The sequence below is a fragment of the Merops nubicus genome, unplaced genomic scaffold (assembly GCF_000691845.1).
Source record: "Merops nubicus isolate BGI_N331 unplaced genomic scaffold, ASM69184v1 scaffold102, whole genome shotgun sequence".
NCBI classification, from domain to species: domain Eukaryota; kingdom Metazoa; phylum Chordata; class Aves; order Coraciiformes; family Meropidae; genus Merops; species Merops nubicus.
In genome coordinates, this window is record NW_008595376.1 from 14,389 (window position 1) to 41,706 (window position 27,318).

The window sequence follows — 27,318 nt, forward strand, 5'->3', positions numbered from 1 at the left end:
ATGAAGTTAATGAGATATTTCCATTGATTTCAAAAGACACTGGGTTGAGCCTCAGAGACAATAGTATCACCTTCTCTACAAGCATTCCACCCAATAACACATGCTTTAGTAAGTTGCTACCCTCCCATCCAGAATTTCAGCAATGAACAAAAGACTCTATCTTATTTCAAATCAGTTTTGCAAAATGAGCAATATACCACTATAAAACTCAATATACCTTTAATTGAAGAGCAGTCAAGGCCACAATAGTTACTTCTGATGCTAATGCCAATGTAAGGTCCATAAACAAGACAATTGTTATTTAAGAAGGAAAAGGAAAAGAAAAGCCTTACATCCTCCCAAAAGGTTTGGATTTTGTTTTGTTTTAACTTTGAGCATCTAGAAAGTGGTGCTTCAAACTCTTATGCCTTCTAACACATTGAAGCCCATCCAACAGATTTAATCACTGATAAGTAGAGTTATAAGTTCAAACTGGCCTTGACCTTGGGCAGTATGACATTATCTGAAAACCATTAATGGTCTTAAACTAAAGGAAAAGCTCATTAATAAAAGCAAAACCATACAAAGGTACAAAGGGGAAAAGATAAAAAAAAAGGAAAAAAGGTAGTTTTATTAAAAGTATTGATCATGACCTAGGGCACTACAGACATTGATCTTCCCACATATCCACAGGAAAAAAAAAGTTAAGTCAACAAATTATTGATCTATTAAAAAACCTGCTGAACAAGTCATACATTTAATTTCTTCCTGTGGAAAAAATATAACCACACCAAATTAGGGTAAAGAGAAAATATACTTCTTAAAAATTTTTGGTAGAAAAATTACCATCTGATTAATTCCATGAAATAGACCCTGTTAGCATGATTTGAACCTAAGTGTCAGGAGGTGGGAAGCCTGTGCATTGTAAACTTTTAAAGCATGGGTTTCAGATCAGATTTCAACTCACTAAAGCATATGCTATTACAGAGAAATGGGCAGTGCCCAGTACTTAATATTGCAACAACAAAGAATGCACATATAGGAAAGGATAACGTTGAACTTTAAACCTAAAGCATAAATTTAATGAAAGCTTAAAGGATAATAACATTATATGAAGTAGAATAGTTTTGGATTTTCTTCAGTTTGTTCAAAACAACAGAAAGATACATTTAGACTGGCGTAACACTGTAGATTGCTAAACCAGTTGCTGAAAAACTTGAAGTTACCAGAATTTCATGTTTGGTGTACACAGAGCAGGGTAGGTGTCACTTTCAGGAAACGGCATAACCCTGACAAAGTTGCATCAATTACATGTACATGGGAAAAGCACAAATTGCATCTGGAAAGCCATCATGAGTTCCAGCACTTCACAATTACTGAATGATTGATTCTGTTGCCTTACCACTCTTTTAATATAGTTCTCTGACAAAATCAGTGGTTTTCAGCATATGAGATGTCGAAGAGATTGCTTCCCTCCTGATAGTATATTCATGGCTCTGTCTCCTTATTCTTTGCTCTTTACTTTGCAGACATAATTCTACAATATTCTCAGCTGATCCTGGAGCAACTTGCCTTCCAACTTTGGAACTACAATCTTCATTGCTAGACGAATGTTTGAACTAAAACTCAGAGTGAGGGTCTGCAGCAACTTCAGCTGCTGTAGTCTGCAGATACTATAGCCTCTCCCTTGTCACCTACTGCAAGTGCTGCATGCTCTCCTCCCATGATGGTACAAGCACTTATCTGGATCCCACAATGAACTACTTCAGAGAGCTCAATACCTTACCATGGTAGGTTTCTGCTAGTCTGTGCAGACTGCTGAACTGGTTCCCCATGTGGGCAAAGAAGTGCTGGGAGGGTGGGAGAAAAGCACAGGATGGAAATGTGTGTCCCACTAGGAGCTGATGACTTCTGATTTTTCTATCATTTTGAAACTGTCAGGGACCCACGTCTCAGTCTCTCGGGCTCTGAGGACTGCATAGCCATAGAACGAATAAGGTGAATCCTCATTCCTTCCGTGACTGCCCAGAACAGTAGGGGCCTGTCTTGGTAACCAGAAGGCTTAATTACTACAATTCTGTCTTAGGATTTTTGGTAGGTGGTTCTGTTGTTTCGTGGTTTGAGCAAACAGAATAATATTGTGCTGATGTAATTTTTTTCTGTATAAAACACAATTCACTCAGGCCACCAGTAAAATGGTACTAGTTTTGAAGCACTGCAGTTTTAAAATATTACAGCCATGTATACTGCAGTCATCAGAAGTTTATGATAAATTAATTCTATGTGGATGCTCTAACTGAGAAATAATATCACAGGGAAGGCCTCCTTTCTCAAAAGAAAAAAAAATTAAGCTAGAATGTACTAAGGTACTTTCTTTCCTGAACAAGAGTGTAATCTGGGATTTAATGGCACCTGAATCAGTATCCTAATGTAAATTCATTCAAGTTTTCTTTCTGGAGTCAAGTAAGACAGGCCTCAAATGGTGTAAGAGGTGTCCTCATTGAAATCACCCAGCCTAAGTCCAGTCTTGATGTTAACTGTAGCATGCTCCTATATGCACACCATTTCTGAGGGAAGCTCTTCAGTATAGTGTGTGCCATCATCTTGTGATACATTTAGACTCATTTGGGATGGTAAAACCAAAAGCCGAGTGTGGAGAATTGCAAAAGTGTCTCACACTAATGGGTATAAAATTCTTTGTCAATCAATGTAAAAAAGGTGCATACAGAAGAAACAATTCTAGCTTTAAATACACAGTGATGTGCTTGAAATCACTTTACCACACCATCAAGAAAATGTGAAGTTACAACAGATAATTCTATAAAAATGTCAGATCCATCATCTGTGGCAGCCAGAAAAGCAAATAGAGTGAGGAATTATTAAGAGAGGCATACAGAACAAAGGAAACAACAAAATTAAACCACTTTGTAAACTTCTCAGGCACTTGCAAGTTGAACATTCTAGTCCCCCATTCACAAAGAGTACGGCAGACCTGAAAAAAGGTGCACTGAATGGTGGTCTAGGGTGTCAGAATTAAGGAGCAGACAAAGAACAAGTAAACAGAATAAGAGTCTAGAAATAAGACTAGTGAAGGAGAGATAAGCAAGAATTATGCAAAATCAAAAGACATTGTCTATGGAATGACTATATCTACTGGCTGTGCAATGTGAGCAGCACGAGACAGCCAGTAGCATTCTTAAGTGGCTGAATCCAAACAAGTCAGGGAAGGTATTTCTTTACATAAGACAGTCTGTGACACTCATTATCACAAGACATTATTTAGGGTAAAATCCTATTTTGGCCTACTAAGGACAAAGACAACATCTCTAGTTCAGAAATTTCCAAGCTACAGATCACTGGAAGCTGGGTGAGTGTAACATGGGGGTATCACTACAGATCTGCTCTGGTTTCATCCTCTTTTACAAGCACCCACTTCTGTACACTGATGCAGATACCAGGTTAGACAGACCTTTGGTCTGCCTCAGTCCTGCTTCCACTCACACTGTTTCCTCTCCAACATCATGCAATTACTACTACCTAAGCAGTGGATTTTTATATTTAACAGTTATGTCTCCAAGAATCCTTTTTAGAATTATGCTACAAAACCCTACTTCCTAATTCTAGGTATTTGTATCTGAGAGACAAGCACTGAAATTCTTCTGAGTAAAAAGAAATGCTGCCTAGTCCTAAGGAATGGAATTTTGAAAAAATTATTTCCCTTCAGCAAACATGCATTTCTCACAGCTTAAAGGCGTAATTTTCCCCAGAGCACCAGAATGAAAATTCATTCTAGCACCTGAAATTTGAGCTAGGTTTAATAAGAGGTACAGTTTTACCTTGAAAATTCTGTATTACTAGTGATTATACATGCTTCACTCTCAATTACTGGGCTAAACCGGTGCGTTAACCCCTTAGACTAGAAAATATGTCCTTGTTTTAAATCAGTGTGAATTTACTGAAAGACACACCCCTCACACATATATCTCTTTACACATATGTATATGCATTCTTTGCAATGCAACAGTTGATACACTTTTAAATCCAGTCAAGATACCAACGTCCAGGAACTTAGGTTTTAATAATGTATTTCAGCTGTCTGATAAACTGCTCAGACCTCCTCTCCCACGCAACATGAACGCATGAACAGTCTCAGTTACAAAAGGTATTACCAGCTTTGCTGTTCATGGATCCTGATAAACAAATGTTCATTATTAATTTAGGTTTTGTGGTTTCCTAAGCCACAACTAAACTAAAAATAATTCTGCTGGGCTTTCTGCCTCATTCATTATGCCATTAGCAGACTAAAATTTCCCTTTTGTTTTTTAAACTTTGTTTTTTTAAAAAAATCGTTAATATAAATGGATAGGGAGTAGTGAAAGTGTGAAATCCTGATAAAAAGAGAGCACTCTCCAATAAAACCCAACAACCACTTCCCCAGGTCCAAGACACTACTTTTGTTTGTGTAAACATGTAGGAAGGCTGGCTGATAAAAAAAGCTAGTCAATGTTTCCTGTCTGTAAGGCTAAGCAAGAAAGCTGTAAGTATGGGAAAAAAAACCCCAAATTTTTCTTACTTAGATGAAAACACAATATTCTGTAACTTAGAGAAAGAGGAGGTGCCAACAGGCCCACCATAAAACATTAGCAGTGTCAATAGTAATAAATACTTCTATGTTTTATAGCTAGGCTTACAAGGTAACATGCTGGTCTATGATTGCAGCACAACCTGACAAAGAAAACCTACTGACCTCTGTTTAGAGTAAGTGCCGTGCTTGAACATCAGTCCTTTTTATTTCTCCAAAAAGCATACTGCATCATGCCATTATGACTTAAGAACGGCTCTTAAAATCTCTCTACTTTCCACAATTTTGACAACTCTTCTAAAACAAATGGTTTAAAAGCTCTTTTAAAGTATTAGAGATCTAACATATCCTTGCAAAGTAAAAGAATCTTCATCATTCATAAAAAACCATACAGCCCATACCTTTGTTATTTTCATTTACAACAGTTTTTTATACTATGCAAACACATAAATTTTGAATTTATGAATATATCTCCATATATTGTCTCAAGAATGGTGGTACTGGGTGACACCAACATCCATTTATCTCAGGATCTTGTTTCAGATAACAAATAGAGGCAAACACCTAGTATTACTCCAACATCAAAAGCTCGATAGGCAGGCTCTAAACTTTGGTAATGTTGCAAGTTTTATGGCAACATTAGGCTAATAATTAGGCTACGCTGCACATGCTGTTTAATTAATGGAATAGATTAAACATAGATTAAAATAGTAAGTAGAAATTCACAAAACTTTCAGTATGTACTGTGTGGTAGGTGCACTAAGAAATTTTTAAGAAGGACCTTTCTCATTTTACCACCACATTTGCCAGTCCTGGCTAACACATCTGAAATATCACAGGTGATGTATCCCAAAAACTGAAGAAGATGTAAGTCGTTAGTCAGCCCTGAGGTGGCTGTAATGTTTGAATCCTCAAAAAATCCATTTTTGCTGCCATATTCTAACAAATGAGGTTATGACAAATGAGCCTTTAACAGAGGTGGTCTTGCAAACATTGGGGGGGAGGAAGAACGGAAAATTCTGTGCTCATGCCTGAACATGCCAAATTTCATCATTAATAACTTGAAAAATGCTGAAATGATTTTCTTTAAATTTGGATTGTTTTTATTTCCTCTATTAAAGCTATAAAACAAGCCGAGTTTAAAGTTTGTAGCTTCAGCTGTTTTTGAATTATGCAAATATTTCAATATATAAGTATGTTTTTCCATTGCTGAACTGATTTTTGCTCACACTTTCCAAAGATTTCCCTCTGGGCCAAGACCAGCCATAAAATGTATCTGACTATAAGTAATTTGTTTAAAAATGTTATGAGCAACTCTGTAAAAGGGATAGCTTTCACAGCATTTGATTCTGACAAATGTTACAGCACACATATAGATATGACATACATGTTCTTGCCAGACCTTAGGATTTTTGGTGTGTTTCTTAAAAGCTCCAGCTGCAGAAATCAGGAGACTGCATGTGTTCATTAACTCTCCCTGCTTTCCCCACATATGAATTTTTGTGGTCACAGAAAAAAGTACTGAAACCCAAAATGAATTTACTTATAAAGATCAGGAACCCCCAGTCAAACCTAGAATCTCAGGCCTGGGTAGAAGGATATGATGAAAGAAGGCTGTGGTAGTGGGATGAGAGTCTTGACAGCCAGGTAATTCCCAGCATGGACCATCCCCACAAGTCATTAACCCAATACCTTCCTCAAATAAACCTGTCAGGTGAGAAAGTCCATGGATCCTATTTTCAGTTACCAGTATCATTCCTTCCCAAACCATAATCATCAGTACTGAAAGGTTTCATCACCGGTGTCTCTCACAAGCTATTTTTTTTTCAAGAGTTTTATCCAAATTCAGTCATGTTGGGGACTGATACTAGAGAAGATTATAATGTTTTTGTCAATGCTAATTTTTAGGGTCACAGAGAAGACCGAATGCCTTCAAGTTCTTCAGTAAAAAGATAAAATCTGACATTATCAAAAAATGCCTGGGGAGGTTGTAGATGTCCCATCCCTGGAAACATTCAAGGTCAGGCTGCATGTGGCTTTAAACAACCTGATCTAGTTGCAGATGTCCCTGTTCAGGGGGGTTGTTGGTGAGACCCCACCTGGAGTACTGCATCCAGTTCTGGAGCCCCCATTACAAGAGGGACGTGGAGCTGCGGGAGCGTGTCCAGAGAAGGGCCACGAGAATGATCCGAGGGCTGGAGCAGCTCTGCTGTGAGGACAGACTGAGAGAGTTGGGGCTGTTCAGTCTGGAGAAGAGAAGGCTCCGAGCGGACCTTATTGTGGCCTTCCAGTATCTTAGGGGGGCTACAAGAAAGCTGGGGAGGGACTTTTTAGGATCTCAAGTAACAACAGAACTAGAGGGAATGGGGCAAAGCTGGCAGTGGGCAGATTCAGGCTGGATGTGAGGAAGCAGTTCTTCCCCATGAGAGTGGTGAGACCCTGGAATGGGTTGCCCAGGGAGGGGGGTGAGGCCCCATCCCTGGGGGTCTTTAAGGCCAGGCTGGAGGAGGCTCTGGGCCGCCTGATCTAGTGGGAGGTGTCCCTGCTCCTGGCAGAGGGGTTGGAACTGGGGGATCCTTGTGGTCCCTTCCAACCCTGACAGATTCTGATCTGTTTTAGCAGAGGACTTTAGAGCCCTAATGTCTCAATGGTTGGACTTGATGATCTTGAAGGTCCCTTCCAACCTAAAGGATTTTATGATTCTATGTTTAAAAGTCCCTTCCAACTCAATCCACTCTGATTCTATGTTCTGAAGAGGAAAACATCTGAAAACAATCATTTGCATGGGCTCTGTGGAGTCTTATTAGAAGCTAACAGTTAATTCAGTCAACACTTCATCTGCCACAGCTCCTGTGTGCCAATCCTAAACACTCCTTTCCTTCCCTATAAAACACACTGATCACACTCAGCTTGAATTTGAGCTTGCCTCTTCTTTGCAATTATTTCTACTGACAGAAAACAGGAAGGAAGGGGAGAAAAACGGGGCCTTGGGGCTGGAGTGCTGTGACAGAGGAGATACAAACAGACAGTAGAAAGACTCAATGCACTCTATGGTAGAGACAGAAATTTCTCCTCTGAAATAACAAATAATTTAGGCAGTCACAGCAAGTGGACTGACAAAAGGGCAGGACTTATTTTGGGATTGCTGATGCAGTTATTGTTTCCCACCGTTTTCATCGTCTACTCCAGTTGCATGGACCTCTAAGTTGCTTGTCAATCCATGCCTCAGTGCCTACAGCTCATGGTCTGAGGTGAGCCAACAGTGTTTTTGGTAGGCATCAAAACAACACTGAATAAACTGCAGTTTATTCTTAGTTTTTTTTTTTTAGTCATGCATAACATGACTAAACATCTTTGCAACGTGTCTGGGCCAGATTTTTGGAGGAAGCACATGTTTCAGCTGTCTCAGTCTAAACTCGTACCCTCATCTTTAAGAGCTATATTCTCAGAACTTTCTGGTTGACCTTTCTTTCCTTTTGGTAACAAACTGCACCTTTCTGCCCTATGGTCTACTTCTCAAATACCTGTTGATACTTCCATTCTCTGGAATGTCCAGGAAAACACAGCTGTTACCACAGCCCTCTCCACATGTAATGATTAGCTGTATCTGGCCTTCTTCATCCCACATTAAAAACAAAACAAAACAACATAAAACTAAGACAGAGGAAGAAATTCCACATCTTATAATGCTATGCCCTTTCACAGATGATGTGAAAACCTGCAACAATTCCTTTTACACATCTTATTTCCTCTTCTTCCAGCCAGAGCTAGTATCACTTCTACTTCCATGGGGAAAGTGGGGAATGGGAGGAGGAACAAAAAGTAGAAAACCCACGAAGGCCTAATTCACCTTGGAGTCTTTTACTCTCACAACTGTACTCCCCAGCTCCATCCCATGCTCTTTTGGACATAAACTGAGACCACCTGAATATGTTAACCACTCAACAGCTGATGAAACATGGCTAAAGGCAGTAGCAGAAGGAAAGAAAGAGTAGGGACTTTTGTCTGGATACCAACAGAAACATCTTCCAACTAATAACCATGTTGTTGTTCTTACTATTAACTGGGATAAAATATAAAACAGAAGGTGACTTTGCAAATACTATTTTAATCTAGGCACAAAGTCTTTGAGACTATATTGCTTCCTCAGAAAAGTGGGTTAGATAACTACCCAGCACCTGCTCTTTTAAAAAAAATGTTCTTCTTCTGTGCATCACAAAAAGGAAATTATTTTTTTGTTGGTCACAACTTCTAAACGCAATAATTCTTCCAAAGATCATTCAGAAACTTTGTACACTTTCCACTACAGGTTTCAAAGCACAACCAGACCTAATTAGTGTTGAAATAAAGTAACACTGTTAGCAGAACTCTTATACCGTTCTGTGGTAATACCATATGCTAAATCAAGGGACACATTTTCTTTCTTCCATTATAATTTTAATGTGAGGAGGTGGGAAAAAGATGATCCACACCAAAGGAAGGAAAAAGGGGGAAAACAATAACAAATTGGTATCTCTTTCGAGAGTTGCCCCACAGGCCAAACATTTTTATGTTCTTAATCATTATTAAATGACTTAACATGACACACAGAGCCTAGCGAATGATTGCATCCTGACATGAGAACGAATTACAAATGAAATGAAAGATCAAGCTGTATTAGAGGACTGCCTCTGGGAAATGAAAATCTTTAATTCTCTTTTATTATTGACATTTATTTGGCTGCCATGAATAACAACACAGCAAAGAGACTCAGCTATGCCTGTGCACTGAATAGCTTATCCCACGGCTCAAAACTGCCTTAACATTTATCATGTTTGCTTTTGTAGCTGACACCATTGCATACACTCTCTATCCATCTTGCATTTATCATGCATATAAAGTGCGTCCTCTAATTTAAGTTCATTTCATAGTGAACAAACAGCTAAGATTAGCAAGTGTCAGTCCTCAAATAAGCTCCCAGTTGTAAAAATATCAAAGAAGGGATTAATGGATTTGTTAACAACTCCAGTTTGACGAATAAAATAAGTACACAGTGAAAATTCAATAAGAGCACAGGAGGGTTACATATAAGATTTAGGTTTACTACCATTATTACTAGCTCACGTATAAAAAACATTTTATACTGTTAGCTTTCAGCCAACTGTACAATACTCAAGTGGAGTGCCTCCATATGGGCCATTCACATAATGCAGTAACTTCCTCCTGGAAGCAACACTTCCATCATTATTCAGCGAGACACATGCACCCAACTCTCAGTGTCAGCTTTCTATTTCTTTTAAACCAGTTTGTAGCTAACAAAACAGGGGAGAAAACAAACTATTGGAGAAATCATTCAAACTGCTGTGAAGAATGATCTATACAGCAGTGACATACCTACTTAGTGCCTAGCCCTGCAGCCACAGTCTGACGCCAATTCTGATTTTGAGGCAAATATCGTATGAGTAAGCACCCCTTCCTCAGGTGCAAAGCTTCATCAACTTTACTTGATTTCCAAAGGAGGAATTCAGCCCTGACTAATAACTTACCTTGTGAAGGAATGAACAACTAAAATGGCTTGCCACAGCACATGTTTTTAATAGCTTGATTTAGTCTAGAAGCATTGGTGGACAGAATTAAAGAGACTGTCAAAAGGTAGGCAGTCATGTTTATAATGCTTAAATCTGTGTGTCGTACATCATCAGTTTAGACAGCACAAACTACTTGTATCCCTGCTAGAACACCTTTTTCCCACATACTCCTTTGAGAATAGAAGAGCAGACGGCTGAGAAAAGCTAAAGTAAGACTTTCTGTTCAAAGCAAAAAATCCTGGAAATTCACTTAGTACTGGATTTCACTTCCTCCTCTTCACAAATGTTTAAATATACTATACTGTTTCACAGCTGTTCTCAGCAGGCATTAGTGTGTTCTTGTTTGCAGCAAAGATGGCTACACAGATAAAATCTCAAGTCATATATATCTGAGTAAAACCAACTGGATCAATATTTTAGCTCCATGTTACAAAAAGAGAACTTAAGATGTTCAAAACTAAATTCTCAGGCATTCTTCTGAAATATTAACGTCTTAAATTCAGAATCTTAAAGCAATTAAAAGCCTAATAGGTCAGAAACACGGATTACCATCAAAAGGCAAATGGTCTGACTACCATTCAACAGCTATCATTTGTAGAACTGCAACTTGTTATTGATTAACTGGGATATTTATGGAGATTTGAAAAACATACCTGTAGCCATTACAGTATCATCCTTCCCCTGGGTGAAGACTACGATTCGTTGCCTTTTGGTGTTCACCTTTGGCAGGGCCTGTGTCTTCCGGGCTATCTCTTTAATGTCTTCAGTCTATCGTTAGAAAGAAAATTCTTGTTACCAGCATACTGGAGCAATGAGAGATTAGAACTTTATGAGCAGATCAAAGACTTATTTTCTTACAGCTAGGTATAAAGTAGACTTTACTGTCAGTAAAGGAAGATTTTTAAAAGGAGAAATACTTCATTCCCCTAAAGATTTATGTAGTACTATGAGACTATTGTTTTTAATCTTGATAATGATAGTTCAGCTATTCCGATTGCTGCAAAACTGCAAAGCTAACAAAGGAGTTACAGAGCATTTCCTAATGAGTAATTAGTGGGCTTCTTTGGTGCTGACTGGATTCTAACCCTACCTATCGTAAAATTTAAAATAAAATTGGTAAGAGAATACTTTGGATAAACTCTGAGCCTGGTTTTCATCTAATTTGGCCAGGTTTTAAGTAGTGTAATCCATCTGATTTCATCAGGATTACAAATACTGCTTCTCTAACTCCCTTGCAGCAACTGATCCCAGCAAGTGAAGTGCCCATACGCTGCAGCACCTTGCAGGGTCTGGAGCCCAGGTAAATACGCTCTGTGCTCACCAGCTGGTTGCATGAATGAGAAGCAAGGAAGCAATGGGTGAAAGCTGTATTTAGTGGGACATAGAACATCCCTGATTTTCTGAAGTAAGGCTAAGCTGCAAAAATTTCAGGAATCTTTGCTTTAAAGGGACTTTGTATACCATAGTACATGTAGCTAGGCACAGAGATGCTGGCATACCGGCTCAAACCTCTCATCCATCTAATGTCTTTGACAGCAACAAGTTTAAAATGTTTAATATGATGCAAGAAACTCAGACAGAACAACTCGTCAGTAGAATATTAGCCTTTCTATTCTCATAGTTGCCCTATGATATGAAACACAAGGATTTCAATTTCTAATTTACTTAGATTTCAACCTAATCTAAATATAGGCATTCGTGTTATTTGTCTAAGTATCAAATCCTTTTATAATGCTGTGTGGGAAGCTTTTGTTCTTATATTTATCTCAAGTAAGTTCTACAAATTAGGTTTGGAATATGTAAACCTAGTTCTTGCCACAATTTAAAAATTTATTTCTTTATTTTTACACATTGGGAAAATTAAGAAAGACTTTAATTACTCTCTGTGCTACTTACTATGTCCTCCTGTATTCTTATCTGTATTAACACCATACTTTTTTCCCACATTACTCTTGCCTACAAGCAACTGTAGTGAAATGTAGCTGTTTTGGTTAGGGCCTAGGGTTGAAAATATGAAAACATAACAAGAATTTCTGCATTGTTTTGTGTACTCTTCATTATGAATCACAACTAATTTTTTAACACAATTACATAATGAATAGAATTCATTTATAAAGCTGTTCAGAGCGGTTTCAAGTAATTTACCAGAGCTGCTACAACTTATTTTATTAATAAATTGATTTTTATCTGCCAAAATCAGCATCTAGCATTACTTTGAAACCCTGGTACAGTGCACGCCACTTTGACTGCACTGCCAATTTTAACATTAGATTGATTTTTTTTCATCAGCAAGTTAGTTAATACACTTCAAGAACTATAATCTGCATGCCATTCATTTGTGGTTATTTGCTGATTTTTGATAATGTTGTTGATCTTCAAGCACTTCCCTTTCTTAAAGACAGAAAATATACCTGGGCTATATATTTACTAGTGACTAATTATATGAAAATTATCTAGCTCTTTTGCAATACTTTTAGCCTCTGTTTAATTTCTCCCCCACTTCTGATAGTCAGTGAACTCAGTGACTTATACATATTTGCCAAACAAAAATAATTTCCCCTTTACTTCTTGGCCTCTGTAAGTATTTTTAAAATCCTCTTACACTTTTCATTTCCATATACTACACTCCCAATCATGTTACTTCCTCCTTCCTCTATTAATACAGCTTTTAGAAGGCAATACCTTCCACCAGAGAAGAAAAATAACCTTGGACCTCTCTGCATGGTCTGAGGAAAGTGAAGAGGGGCCACTTTTTCCCTAGTTCTCAAAAGGCAAGTAGTCCCTTAAAGATGCTAGATTAAAAATATGAAATTACTGGTCTTCTGTTTTGAAACGTCTTTTTGTGAATAGCAAGAATCAGCTGGTAGAGGGGCCACTTTTTCCCTAGTTCTCAAAAGGCAAGTAGTCCCTTAAAGATGCTAGATTAAAAATATGAAATTACTGGTCTTCTGTTTTGAAACAGGGGCCACTTTTTCCCCAGTTCTCAAAAGGCAAGGAGTCCCTTAAAAATGCTAAGAGTAAAAAAAAATGAAATTACTGGTCTTCTGTTTTGAAACGTCTTTTTGTGAATAGCAAGAATCAGCTGGTTTCACGAGCTGTGGAACGGGATGGGTGGGGAATTACAGCCCTCCAGCTTGGTAGTATGCAGTCTTCTGAGGGTCCACCTAAACTCTGAACTATTTCAGGCCTTGATAATGAAGAGATCCAAGAGCTACAAAACGCAATAAAGCATTATGGAGATCAAAGCAAACAGAAGAGAGGTGTTTAGTTCTTTGCCAAGTAGGAAGTCAGCTGGTGGCACGAGCTGTGGAAAGGCATGGGTGGGGAATTACACCCTCCAGCTTGGTAATATGTAGTCTTCTGAGGGTCCACCTAACTCTGAACTATTTCAGGCCTTGATAATGAAGAGATCCAAGAGCTACAAAACGCAATAAAGCATTATGGAGATCAAAGCAAACAGAAGAGAGGTGTTTAGTTCTTTGCCAAGTAGGAAGTGGCTACTAGTGACTTCATTAAGCATATTTACAGTGGAGCAAAGGAGGAACAAAAATCAAAGAGCTTGAAGGTATTTGTGCAATGTACATATATACACTTGGAATTTTTAAAGGAAGATGAGGAAGCTATAATAGGAGAGTGGCACAATCAAGAGATGATTTCTTCAGTTTAAAGAAGAATAAAGATGAACTTATATGTAGGAAGGAGGACCCTGAGGAGAAAGATTAGTGAAGAATCAAGGTAAAGGATGAAATAAAGTAGACAGCAAAAGAAAGTAAAAAGCGTATATCTTTTCAGGACTAATTAAGCAAAGAGTAAGCATGCAACAGGAGAAGGAAGGTATTAAGAGGAAAAAAAGACAAATTTTTAAAAAGCTGAAATTTTAAAACAGTAGTTTAGAGACTTGTGTCTGTACAGACTTTAAAAGTAAGTGAGCATCTTCTGTCAGAATTAAATTCGCCATTTTTAGCCAAAATAATTTTCTATACTGAAATTTTTCAAATTAAAAGACTAAAATAGAGCTTATATAGTGGAAGAGCTGCAACCTCAGTGTTGAGCAGGCTTTAACTCTTCCACAATACGTCTCCACCTTAGCATTATGTTGTATTTTGAAGGTACAACTGTGATGTGTTGTAGTATGTGAATATTTACAGCTGAAGACTGTAGAGGTACTATGCTCTTCATTTCATTGTCAGGCAAACATCATGAAATGTTGTCCACTCCTATTTCTGTTCAGAATATATGTTATATTTTCAAATAGCTGAAATTAATAGTATTTGTTTTGCACTGACTCATACTTGCACTCTTGTCAACACTGTCTTAAACATCGTGTATCTACAGACACGGTGGAATGGTGAGACTGTACTGGATTATGGTCCTAAAGCCTCTATAACATGCCCCAAAAATCACAGGATACTCACACATATCCAGCTACATACCTGAATCCGATTTAACAAAGCTGACACACAAATCTCACAAAAGCATGATTTGCCCATTGATGCTGCCCCTGAAATACTGTGCATGTGCCATTCATTCCAGCAAGGAAGTGGATAATACGAATGTAAATAAAGTACATCAGCTATCCCAGGATCAGACAGAGGTATGTGAAAAACTGCACACAGTTAAAACTGCTGTCAAACTATGCCTTCTGATCTTTGCCTGTGAAGAGATAACACAATAGCCAGGGCTATCATAGCCTTGACCTAAACAGGCATCGATCCACTGAAATCAGCAGCCCTGTGCAGTGTACCTCATTAACTTGAAGACCTAAATCTGGTCCGGGGTAGCAAAACTCCTTAATTTGGTTCCCCAAGCAATACATACTCAGGAGGAGGCCCTTGCCTCTAACAGGAAAAATTGTTTGGCATGGTAGCTGCTACTAACCTCTTAGATACCTGCTGTTCCATTCAATACACTTTACTTCTTGGGTTGATGACAGAATTGAATCTTAAGTTTTATGCTGAAGTAGGGTTTTGTTTTCCTAATTCTTACACAGACTAAATAGTAAGTTACCATTTATAAAAACATTTGTCCTGGCAGTTTTGCTATTTGAAACTTATTACAAACATACAGCAAAGTATACTGACGATCATCCTACCACTTCAAGGGGAAACAAGTTCAAGAGCTTCCCTGGGACAAAAAGTGTGACTATTATAATGGATTACTGGGATGACTGCAACATACAATCAGGATGAAGCACTGTATTCACAGACAGTGAATTCACTTTTCATTTAGTAGATTTTAAAAGTCACAGAATGGGAAATTCACAAAAATAAAACCACTGATGCACTCCAGGAAGGGACTGCATCAGAAATAATGTCCTGCTTTGGATTATTACAGGTAAGTGTTGGTGAGGAGATAAAATAAAGGAAATAATGGTCTTCAAATATTGTGACTGATTTTAGAAAAATACCTTGTATTTCAGAAAAGTACAATGGAAGACTAACTCTTGGTAAGATGAAGTATAAAAATTCCTTTGAATGTGATTTTTCTTATGAAGAAAAAAGGAGATTTGTGTCATGGAAGTGTTTTCTCCTCCCTATGGCAAGATTTTATTTTTCAGAAAAGGTGCATTTTTTCCTGAAGTTGACTTGATTGTACTACTTTTTTTTTTTTTTTTTTTCAAAAACTGTTTCACATAGACTAATGTCAATCCATGTCTAAAAGATGTATTTAGTCCACATAAACTGTTGAAAGTACTCGTAGAAAAGGAGATTATTAAAAAAAAAAAGAAGCTAGTCACAGATGATTGTCTATGCTAAAATATTTCAGATTATTTTTCTTAAAAACCAGAATTCTTTCCAGGCTGCAATTCAAATTCAGCCATGAACAACTTTTCATTACTTCTATGATAAATATAATCTTGATTTTTGCTCTGGTCACTTAAGTCCTTTCCTTTCCTTTTCCATGTTTTGCCAGTCTTCTATTCCCAATATAAATCACAGAATGAATTTTACAAGCCTTTGAAGGTTGTTGGAGATTCTTCCTGTTCTTAACTGAAACTCTTTATGTTTTTCCTAAGAAACATTATTAGTAGTGTGTGATTTTTTTTTGCCTCCACAGCACAATGGGAAAACAAGACTGTGGACACTGATCAAGTTTTACAGATCTGTCAGTAAACTTGATATGTGAGCTGTTGCCATGCAAGGGTGTAATAAGAGATAAGATCATAATCATTGTGCACTTTACTGATACGCTGTAATCAAATGTGGCAGATTTAGGATGTTCAGAAAGAACTGTGCTAAAATCTCTAAGCAAGCACTAATGGAAAGGTTAATATGATGGTAGATAGTAGACACTAGCAAAAAGGAGTTTGTCACTAGAACTGAATTTAAACCAGGCACATTCAAAGTCTTTAGCTCAAGGGGCCAATAAAAATATAGAATGGGTAGGCTTAATACACTACTTCCTTTTTTTTTATTGTCTAGCTACCAGAGGGTACCAATAATTTGTTATGCTTCATATTATATTTGGAGGCATCTGTGAAATACATTCATTTGATAGAATAAACTCAAAAGTGTATTTTTATGCTAACAGTACAGATTATACAAATGAAAACTGACAGGGATAAAAAGTCTTGATTTCTACAAAGCAGCCACACGAATTTGGGAAACATAAAACAAAATGGGACTGCCCACAGCTTTAATATCTAAAACACCGACGGCATTGATGTACCTGCTGGTGTATGGTTCTAAAGAAATCTAAATTGTAGAACAAAAGCTGTCAGTCTTTCCCTCTTTTTTATATGCACCCATCCACACACAAAAGCGGCACGTTCTTAAGGCAACGGGGTTTGAATTGCGCGGCTTCTATTATCTATGCAAAACGGGTGCTGAGCAGGCAAACTCCTAGCTGTTCTTTTTCATTGCAAACAAATCAATTAAGGTGGGTCTTACTCCAGTGAAAAAACACATAAAAGGATTTATGTGCGTTCAGTTCTGCAATTTAGATTTCAGTAAGATCGCTTACTATCTGCAAAATTAGCACAACTGTTGTCACGTTAATTATAGTATTTAAAACCTGCCTGTTTGAATTCAGTATTCGAGACCAATGGCTGATAGTTCTCCAGATTAAGTTATCTGAGTTTAGCCAATGGGAGATACTATTAAAATGAATACCTCAAGAAGATGAAATCAAAAGCTCTGAAAATCACTGTATAATCAACAGTGTTTACTTCAAGACAGTAGAGGATCATACATTTTTAGAGCACAGATGGAAAACACCAACTCGAACACGTTTTGCAACAAATTCCACACTACCCCTCCTAAAAGAAGCTGTTTGGAGAAGCATGGTTTACGGTAATCGGAACCTAACAATTTTATATGCAACCTTTCTAAAATGCATTTGCATAATGATAATCTGCATATGGCAGGGTTTAAGTTATTTAAGTGGTGTTATATTTCACTATTTAGTCTTGCCTCACCACTGCTTTAGCAGTGAATCCTTATGGAGTGTAATGCAGCTAATGAGGTAGCTTTTTAACTGAACAAACTGACAGGTCCCATATCTGCAGAGGCAGCTTGAAACCGTGCCCAACCTCTCGGCTTCCCAAGAGGCTTTTCAAAATTCAATAAATAACATCTGTAGGCGATGTTGGGTGCAGACCTAGCAGAGTGCGTCATAACACTGAGCTGGCAGAACAAAGAAACCATGACGACTGCCAAGTTTCCATGGCAACTGCTGCGAGGCTTGGAGAGTATAATAGCACATCAATCATTGTCCAAAAGAACTTCATTATCAGCAAGAAAAAAACCTTTAGGATCTGTTTAGTGTGCAATTGTGGGTTAACTCACCTCAAAGCCTTGCTCTCTAGCAAAAGTGGCAGCTTCCTGAAATAATAAAAAAAGAACAGTTAATTATGAAGTGCTAGATAATGAAGAAATAACACATTTTGAAACTCATTCAGTTTTCCTTTTACACGATTATCTCAATATACCCATATACAGTTGTTCAGTTCTGATAGTTGCACCGAAAGCTTCCCCCTCCTTCCCTCAAGCCCAACAACAGTACAATGTCAACACATTTCACAACTTCAAATAAAGAAGGTAAAGTATGTTTTTTTCCAGGCGAGGAAAGTTACTTCTGGAGATAGGAATTCGACTGGAAAACCACTACATCAAATTCAGACAAACATCCTTCAGACATATTTTTAATTGAAATTGTTATCAGATCTCCATTTATGTATGGCACTTCACGGGATAAAGGCTATCAAGCCATTTTAAAAAATCATTTGTCATCTACAGTGCATTAAAAAAAAATAGGATCACAAATGTTTTCAAACCCTTGTGGTGGAAATCAGATGAGCATTTTAAAATACTCTGATGTCTTAATCACTGCTTTAGGCAATTTAACCATGCTCTTTTCCTGAAAGAACAGAGGAAACGTCAGGGTATCAGAATGTCCTCATTTCTTATTTATATTAATTGGAGCAATTAAAAACTATTTTGAAACAAAAGCAAGGAGACAGAAGACAACAGCAGTATTTTTCCCTTACTCACTTTCTGTCAACATTGCAAGCACTGCAGAAACCCTCAAAGTTTCTACGTTTTAACTTTCATTCTTCCAGATTATCTTTGCCAAGTGATATTAATAGAGATATGTCTTGAGCCAAAATGGTGACTTGATCCAACTAAACAAAAATAACTACCGTAGCCAACAGTTTAAGTCTAGTGTCCCTATGTCAACTTTTACTGCTGTAGAAAATACATACTTGTGGACCTATATAATCTGCCAGTTTGGGGCAACAGAAGAATCTGAAGTGGGTGCAATTGATTATAACAACAGTAAGTTGAGGTTAATAAAATGTGATGAGCTGAAAAGCACAACTCCTCGGGCTGCTTCACTGCAGAAACATAAGGCTGACCGGGTTAGCCTTAGCTGATGTTGACAGAAAAACTGAATCATGGTCCTGACAATTGGGTGCGGGCAAGGTTAGCCACTTTGACAATTTACTTACAATTGAATTCCTTCTTGTACATCACACAGTCAATGACATTTGCTAGCCTGGCTGTCAAGAAGGAGTGTAGGGTTCAAAGATATCATGCAGTGTTTTCCTAAACCAGCATGTGATTAACAAAGCCTATGCTCGTATGAAAAAAGGAGCCTGCAAGCTTCCATTCTGAGTGATGCACTTACAATGAACTGCAACACAATCAAGAATGCCTCAGATGGGACCAGGACACAGGGAAAAAAAAAAAAAGGGGGAGTGGTAAGAAGGCAGAGGATAAGAAAATGGACTAAAAATTATGTACTGTAGCCAACTTACTTCTTTAATCTCAGGTTTTTGGTCATGCAACTGAAATTGGAAGTTACACTGATCTGTCCTAAGGGGATTTCTTTAATGTCCCAATGCAGTAGGGCATTAACATGTGTGTTAAACTATTGTTTGGCCAGGAAACTGGACACCAGTATATGAAACAAAAACTATTCCAGTTAAGTAGTGTTACCTTATGGGGAGACTAAGAACATTCATCTTAATTTTCTGTACTGGGGCAGCACATATGGTTTGGAAGACCTGTCCCTTCCACAAGAAAAGATAAATGATTGCACATTTGTTAAAAAGTATCTCATCTTTGGATTTTCCTGTTAGAGCGTCATCTTTTAGCCTGGTCTGCTGCCCAGCTACATGAATCATGGTAGCTAGCATAAAATCATAGTTTTTCCCGCAGTCGACCTCTAATCTAAAGGTGTCTGAACATGCCAAAAAACCAACAGCAATCTTTATTTTCTTCTCTCCTATCAACCAAACCTCAAAATAACTCCCGAGCAGCTTCTTTCAGGAAAGACTGTGCTTATAGCCCCCTAAGAATCAGCCTCTCTCAGAATTACATCCCTTTAAGATTTTAAGGCCCTTCCAGTAAAAAAGATAATAAAGCTCAAAACACACATTTGGGGACTACGGTTTGGTGTTTGCAAAATGGTGAGAAATGGGAGGCAGGTCCTGAATGCCAGGGACAGTTCAAAGTAAATTAACCAGATAAAAGCGACAAGAACCTTTTAGTATCTATTCACAATAACAGTGAGAACAGGAAACAAGCAGAACCCATCTGTGCAGCCCTAGGGCACCTCATACTGAGCTTCACTTCTCTAATAAAGTAGTCAGGTTAAAATCTAAGTGGCTGTAACATGTGGAGGCTGTTAGGGTTACAACGGCTAGCCAGTGCGTTCCCTGATGCAGGTGATAATCAGTATGATAATCACTATATTTACAGGCTTTCCATTTTATATCTGACACTGGAAATCACGAAGAAGGAGGGATTAAGGAAATAAACAACCTACACAGAAGCTTTACCGCTCCCCTGAGAATGCAGCATTTTCATTCATGCATGACATGCGACAACAGCAAAGCAAAACAGCGACAGAACAGAATTTTCTTAGGAGGCTTCAATTCCCATCAGTTCTTTCAGTTTTGATAAACTTTAAACATTATTCACTCATGACTCCAAATCAGCATTTTCAGAACTATTTTCCAATATTGTCTACAACAGAACATCTCATTTCATAAAAACCTCTCCCCCATCTTTTTGCTCTTTCATACTAAATATATTAAAAACACACACTCCTTTTACCATATAATCTTTTTACTAACTGCAACAGCAAATTTATTGTCATAACACCTGAAGCAGAAATGGGATTTGTTATTAGTTGCGAAATGTTACTTGGCTCATGCAGTCTGGGGAAAAAAACACTGAAGTAGAGTCACGCTGAAAAGAACGGCGTACAGCCTTACTTCATGGGAGTAAAACAATGTCACCAAAGCCAACACACACCCTCTCCCCTCTTTGCACAATAGCCAGCAGTTTATACAGGAAAGTGAGATAAATTAAAGAGAGAACAATAAAAAAAAAAAGACAACTTCCGTTAGTACTGGCCTTGCTGTTATGTTAGAACTTGTTTGCTAGCTGAAAACTATTTTCATTCCTGCATGTATTTTTCTGCTGTTGGAGCCCCAGCATTTAGGAAATGGAGCTGTCTATAATCTACACTGCGGCTAATTGTAACAAGACTTGTTAACAATTTTGAGCCCTTTTATTACCAGTAATACAAACTATTTATTTATAATTAAAGAGAAACATTCCCTCCAAACACAGAATCCATTAGCAACTGCATTCCTAGGAGTATTTCTTAGCCCCCTGTGTTAGAAAAATTTTATGATTATAGAGTTAAGATGTCTCAACTTCAATAATGGTATGTTCAGCTTCCCATAACACACAGAAGGCACACAATATATTAAGTATTCTCAACACACCCTCAATTTCTTTTTGTGATGACTTTATTAAATTATAGCCAAAATGATTAACAATATGCATGTTGGGTTAAAATTAGTTCACGTAGTCCAACATAAAACTCACGCAGTTGCATTGAACATTTAAAACCATGTATTGCTGAAATTAGCCGACAAAGATGGCTTCAAAAGCTCCACCAACAGTATTATGTACAATGTCCATTTTAATCTTTACATGGAGAAAAGCAGCACTGTAAACTAAATTTGCATTTCATTGCTGAAATCAACATTATCTCATAAAGAAATGGTAAAACAGCAGGACGGCAATGATCCCCTCGCACACTGAATGCATTTCCCCATGATTACACAAGAAAGCAAATGCAGGGGACAGTGAAGCTAATCCCTCACCTGCCATCTTTCTTGGTAGAAGACAAAACATCTCACAGAATGACCTAAACTCACATATTACAGTACTACCCTGTGCAGCTCTCTTTAATTCTCCATTTTTCCTTTGGGCAAAAAAATTGACACTCCTCTTCCCCACCCCAATTTACTGTTTTGTTTGTTTGTTTGTTTGTTTTTTAATTGGGAGATGACAGGTAGGTTGTGAGGGAGTTCCTGTTTGACTGTAAACTTTTTGACTTACCCAAATTAAGCCCATAACAAGCCCTATTCACATCTTCAGGAGTATCATCCTCTTCTTCTGCCCAACAAATCTGTGACTCAGGGGGTTCAGCCCAGCCCCTGCACACACACATACAGCATGTGCATCAGCAGAGGAAGACCCTTGCAGTACAGTGCAGTGCAGAGTGTACGTCAAAAAGAAACAAAAAAGCAAACTCTGTGAGAAACAGTAAACAACTATGAGGAACATCCACTCAGTGTCTGCCTTTGATGGAACCATTCCTACTGGTACCAACCATGTTTGGTTATAACTTGAACTGAACTTGCACCACTCCACCTTACAAGATTTATTTTAACTGCTAAAATATTCTAAGAATCAATCTTAAAAATTTCATTCCTTTCAGAAGTATGAATTGTTAGTTTGCTTGAACACATTCGAGGCTATGATTATCTTGCTCAGATAATTCCCTCTTTCTTCAATATCATCATTTAGTGCTACCCATCCCACACATGAGTTCATCTCCAACCCTGGCACAACTTTGTGTTCTTCGCAGCCTCTCTTGCTTTTCTATAGAGTGCCCTGTTTGTGGTAACAAAGGTGGTTTCACCTACCTTCTCTAACATTAAACCCCTGTTTCGGAACAAAATTGGTGACAACAAAGTAAAATAAGCAAATGGGGACACAGGAAAGACTTTCATGCACTGTGATGGACTCTAATGTCTCTAACTTTGTTCTTTAGAAGACCAAGTCAAATAATCAAAGGTATTTTATATTGACAATCTTCCTTCTTAGAGATAGGTGCTGAAGACTTATTTCTGAAACAGACATTATTACTCATGATTTGCTAAAGGACAGTAGACTTGTAAAACTTCATAAGACAAAACAAAAAGCCCAACAAACAAACATCCAAAAATTAATGTATTATTTGTCTCACTGCATTATAGCCATGAAAGTCTCCTGTTCTATTAAAATGTAATTACTAAAACTTGTAATTCAGCTTTCCTTAGGTAGGCACATTTGTCCTTCCTATCTGCCCACCCCTTCTGTCATCTTCCCTGCTCCTAACAAAGAGCCTTCTTACAAAATTCTGTGCTTTCAGAGCTATATGCTTAGTTTTACTTACTCTGTAGGTGCTGAGAACCTCTGATTTCAGCAGCATCTGCTGTGCCTACCAATTCTGAATATGGACCAATAAAAGACATCTTTTGTTACAATATCCCTCCTTTTTTAACAGAAGGTAAGTCATCAGGAATGACTTACCAAGATCATCACGTGCCCTCCTTTTTGGTATATCCTTTATAAAATACTTGCCACAGTGCAGAAGCTAAGCTAGTTTTTAAGAAAGGTGGCCAGTGAGCTGTACCATGCCATGCCATTTTTTCTGCTCTTCCAGCTCCAGGCCAGTTTACACTAAATATGACTCTGGAAATATGGCTTAAGGCACAGACAGGACAGTAAATTTTCAGTTGCTGCCTTTGGATTATAACAAAGATGTCATACACATACCCACTAACTTCATGGCACAGTTGGTGGAGTATTCTTATATCAAATCCAGGTATTTAATGCAGCCCATAAATGTGTAGCAATATGATATTTTTATACCACTAAAAAAAATATATGCTACACAGAGACAAACTAAGCTATACCTTATTTTATTGCCCATACCAATTTTAGGTGAGATGCATATATATACAGACATATATATATATATAAAAAATAGCTGATCCACAGTTCTTAACATGCTAAATTAACAGCATGCAAGATCTTTCATGCTATGCAAATAGGGGTAATGTCCAAGCTGTGATAATGAAAACCATGACCTATCTAAGAAATTAGAGGTAGGTACTGCTGAAGACTATCTGATGATCAGTGGAAAACATGATTTCAACAAATGGCCACTATTATTCTGTTACTTAAAATGAATGGATGGAGAGTCTACAGGACATGGTTCCAGCTGGATCACTAACCTTTAGTGCCAACAGTACATTTACTGTCGTTAGTGGTAAGATACAGATGCTCCTCTCCAGTTCAGTGCTAAATAGTTATCAGCAGTTACTCAAAACACGGCAGATTGCCCTATTCAGCCTTCTATGTCATTGTAGTCTGATTTAGACAGGCATTACTTTAAGGTCAACTCTTACTGCATATTTCACTGTGTGAAAGCAAAACAAGCTCATATGCCTTCATCAAAAATGGCCATTTATAAAGGTATTCAGGGCTCAAGAGATTAATTTTATCTTTTTATTTTCTCTTTTCTTTCCTTTCTCCACATGCCATAATATGGGTCATATGAGAGTTTGTGAAACAGAAGTCAAAAGAACCATGCAGTGTATTTTCTGAAACAAAAGTCTACCTGGTGAACTCATGCTACAGTTGATAAAGTTAGAGCTATACCTGGGGATGTGTTATACAGACATAATGCTTCAATATTATTTTCATTTGCAAAGGACAGAAGAGTACTCCTTGCTTTGGCCAGTAGCGTACACCTGTCCATGTTTCAGTGAAGATCAACAGCAGTGGCCACAGAATGGCCAGAGCTTGCACACAGCTTGAGAATCGGCACTCAGAATCAGCACTGTCTGAGCAAGTATCTACCCCTCGCTGGGTATCACTGAAGAAAGCACAGCTGGCATCAATTGCATGGGCAGATTACCATAAAGGAACACTGAGGTGTTTTTTTCCCTCTTTACTTTTCCCATAAACAGTGACAGACCCCAAAATTGATTTTCTTCACAAAGGACAGCAAGAGTTTGTATCGTATTCTAAAACATTATTTCAGCTTGCTCCAGTAGTACTGAAGATACTGGTAAATATGTCTACACTGCATTCAGCTCAGAGAAGAAAATACAAAATAATCAAGTGAATGATCAGAGCAAGTATAAATACCATATGGGGTTAAAGTTGTAATGTTCAGAGGGGGTTCTGGCAGGGTACCAGAAGGTTTTGTCTGAAAAAGCCTAGTGTGGAAAGAATTGAGAAAGAAACCTATTTCCTGTCCTGCTTGTAGTCTCGTACAGACACCTTGTAGTGTCTGTATCATGTACAATTCATTCATATTCAAGTTATTTATTCTCCTATTCAGGTTATCACTAGAACTATAGTTCCTGCTAGAATCTTCTGTGGAAAAAAACCACTCTGAGTCAGAGCTTAATGCCATTATAGGGTCTGCAACAACTGCAGCAGTGATATGCCTCTGAGCCATTTTGCAATTTTATGATGGATAAAGCACTATTACTATCTCTACCTCACATCCTTACCTAAAGGACTGAACTACCTAAGACACCGTGTGTCTCTCCTCACATATAAGTACCGAATTACTGACAGATAACTCCTTACACCGCCTCTCTATACAAATGGATGACTATCTCAAACATAAATGCACCATGATCAGAAAAAAGGTAGAAGATAAAAAAAATCCCTTAATTATCACTGAATCAGAACATAATAAAAATGAACGAAATGTCCTAAAATTAAGTTAATAGCTAGAAGATAAGAGTCTTATACACATATAAAAAATGAAAGATGTGCAGGGTCTTTTGAAGTCTTTAATACTGCTCACTGGATGCTCTTAGTGGGAACTTTCTGGCTGAAGGATGACAAACAGAAATAAAAGATCGCATCATTTTCAACAAGGCCTTTTATGATTGCAACCACTCAGACTAGCCTGAAATCACTGACAAGATATTCTCATCTAGCAATTTCAGATGAAGAGAATAATCAGATACTGTGCTAAAAGTGCGGGGATAGAGCAGGACTTGCCTCTAGTCCAGCTAAAAGGTTAACACACTTTTAGCAGCGAAATTGTTTTATATACTTTGTTTGGTATGATTGTTATGCACAGCCATTTAGAATTGTAACTGAGGCTCCAGTATTAGGAAACCCTGGAAAGAGCAATCATTGTATAACTCTCCTCTTGTGCTAGGCTTGCACTACCAAGAAAATAAAATTGCTCACTGCAACTTCCAGCAATAAACCTAATTTTTTAACTAATCTTAACATTACACATTTCACCCTTTCAATTAAGTTTAAGCCAAGTTGACTTAAAAATTCTTACTGGAGTTTGTTATGCTATTTAATGCTAATTTGATGATGCATTTATCTGTGTTCACGATACAAATACTCAAGATATAATTTGTCTCCTCTATTTCCAGTTTTAGCTACTGCAGCTGCTTTATGAAAGGAAAAACCTAGTTCTCAGTCTGTTCTAATGGCTCTCTCTCATAACATGGTCATGGTGTGGAAAAACAAAATTTCAATCTACCATAGCTAGGTCACTGTGGTCCTGACTGCAGAACATGAGCTTTAATTCCAGATGTGACTAAGGCACTATTTATCAGCTTGGACAAGTTGCTAATTTTTTGCATCAATTTTTTTAGGTGTATAAAAGTTACAATTCCCCTGCTTCTGACCATTAAATGTTTAAGGATAAGTGTTTTTTTTTTTATTATGTTTGTTCCTTTTCTAAGAGAAGTCAACTTGAACTTGAGATGGGCTAAGACAGAGCAGAGACTGAAAGAAAAGTAATGAAATTAGAGGGATCATGAATTCCAACATCTTTTAAAGAGGTATTACAAAAACAGAGTGGTGGAGGTTAGAAGGGGCCTCTGAACAGCATCTAGTCCAATGCCATACCTCAAGCAGGGTCAGCTAGAGCAGGTTGTCCAGGACTGTTGGACTTTGAATATCTCCAAGGATGGAGACTCCCCAGCCTCTCCAGGAAATCTGTTCTAGCATTTGACCACCCTCACAGTAAAGGCTTTTCCTTCAGCTTAAGTGGAATTTCCTGTAGTTGAATGTGTGCCTGTTGCCTCTTGTCCTGTCACTGGACACTGCTATAAAGAGCCTGGCTTCATCTTATTTACTACCTCTCATTAGGTATTTATATGCATTTATAAGATCTCCTTGAGCCTCTGCTTGAGGGTCTCAGTTACCCCTCCTCATACAACAGACGTAACAGACTCTCAACCATCTTTATGGCCCTTAGCTGGTGTCACTCCAGTAAGCCTTTGTCTTCCTTGTGATGGGAAGCCCAGAACTGCACCCAGCATTCGAGATGTATCTTGCCAATTCCAAGCAGAGGGGAAGGATCATTGCCCTCATCCTGCTGGCAATATTCTTCCTGAAGGCATCCGAGGATGATGGTGGCTGCCTTTGCTGTGAGGGCATGTTGCTGGCTGAAACTCTTTTTTTTTCCCCACTAGGATCCTGAGGTCCTTTTTTGCAAAGCTGCTTTCCACACAGCTGGTTCCCAACCCACTGTGTGAACAAAATTTCTCCCCAGGTAAAAGTACTTTCCACTTTCATTTGTGGAACTTCGTGAGATTCTCATTGGCCCACTTCTACACTT

At 38.0% G+C, this 27,318-nt stretch overlaps 1 protein-coding gene across 1 annotated transcript in view; it reads right to left on the reverse strand.

Annotated features, from left to right (window-relative positions):
• Window positions 1–27,318, reverse strand: part of ADK (adenosine kinase) — a gene marked incomplete at its 5' end in the record, with an annotated part of 137,282 nt that overhangs the window by 12,647 nt on the left and 97,317 nt on the right. Inside the window, 2 exons of the mRNA XM_008936002.1 lie at window positions 10,782–10,896; window positions 17,916–17,951. Coding sequence (XP_008934250.1) covers window positions 10,782–10,896; window positions 17,916–17,951 — 151 coding nt within the window. The remainder of the gene's footprint in view (window positions 1–10,781; window positions 10,897–17,915; window positions 17,952–27,318) is intronic.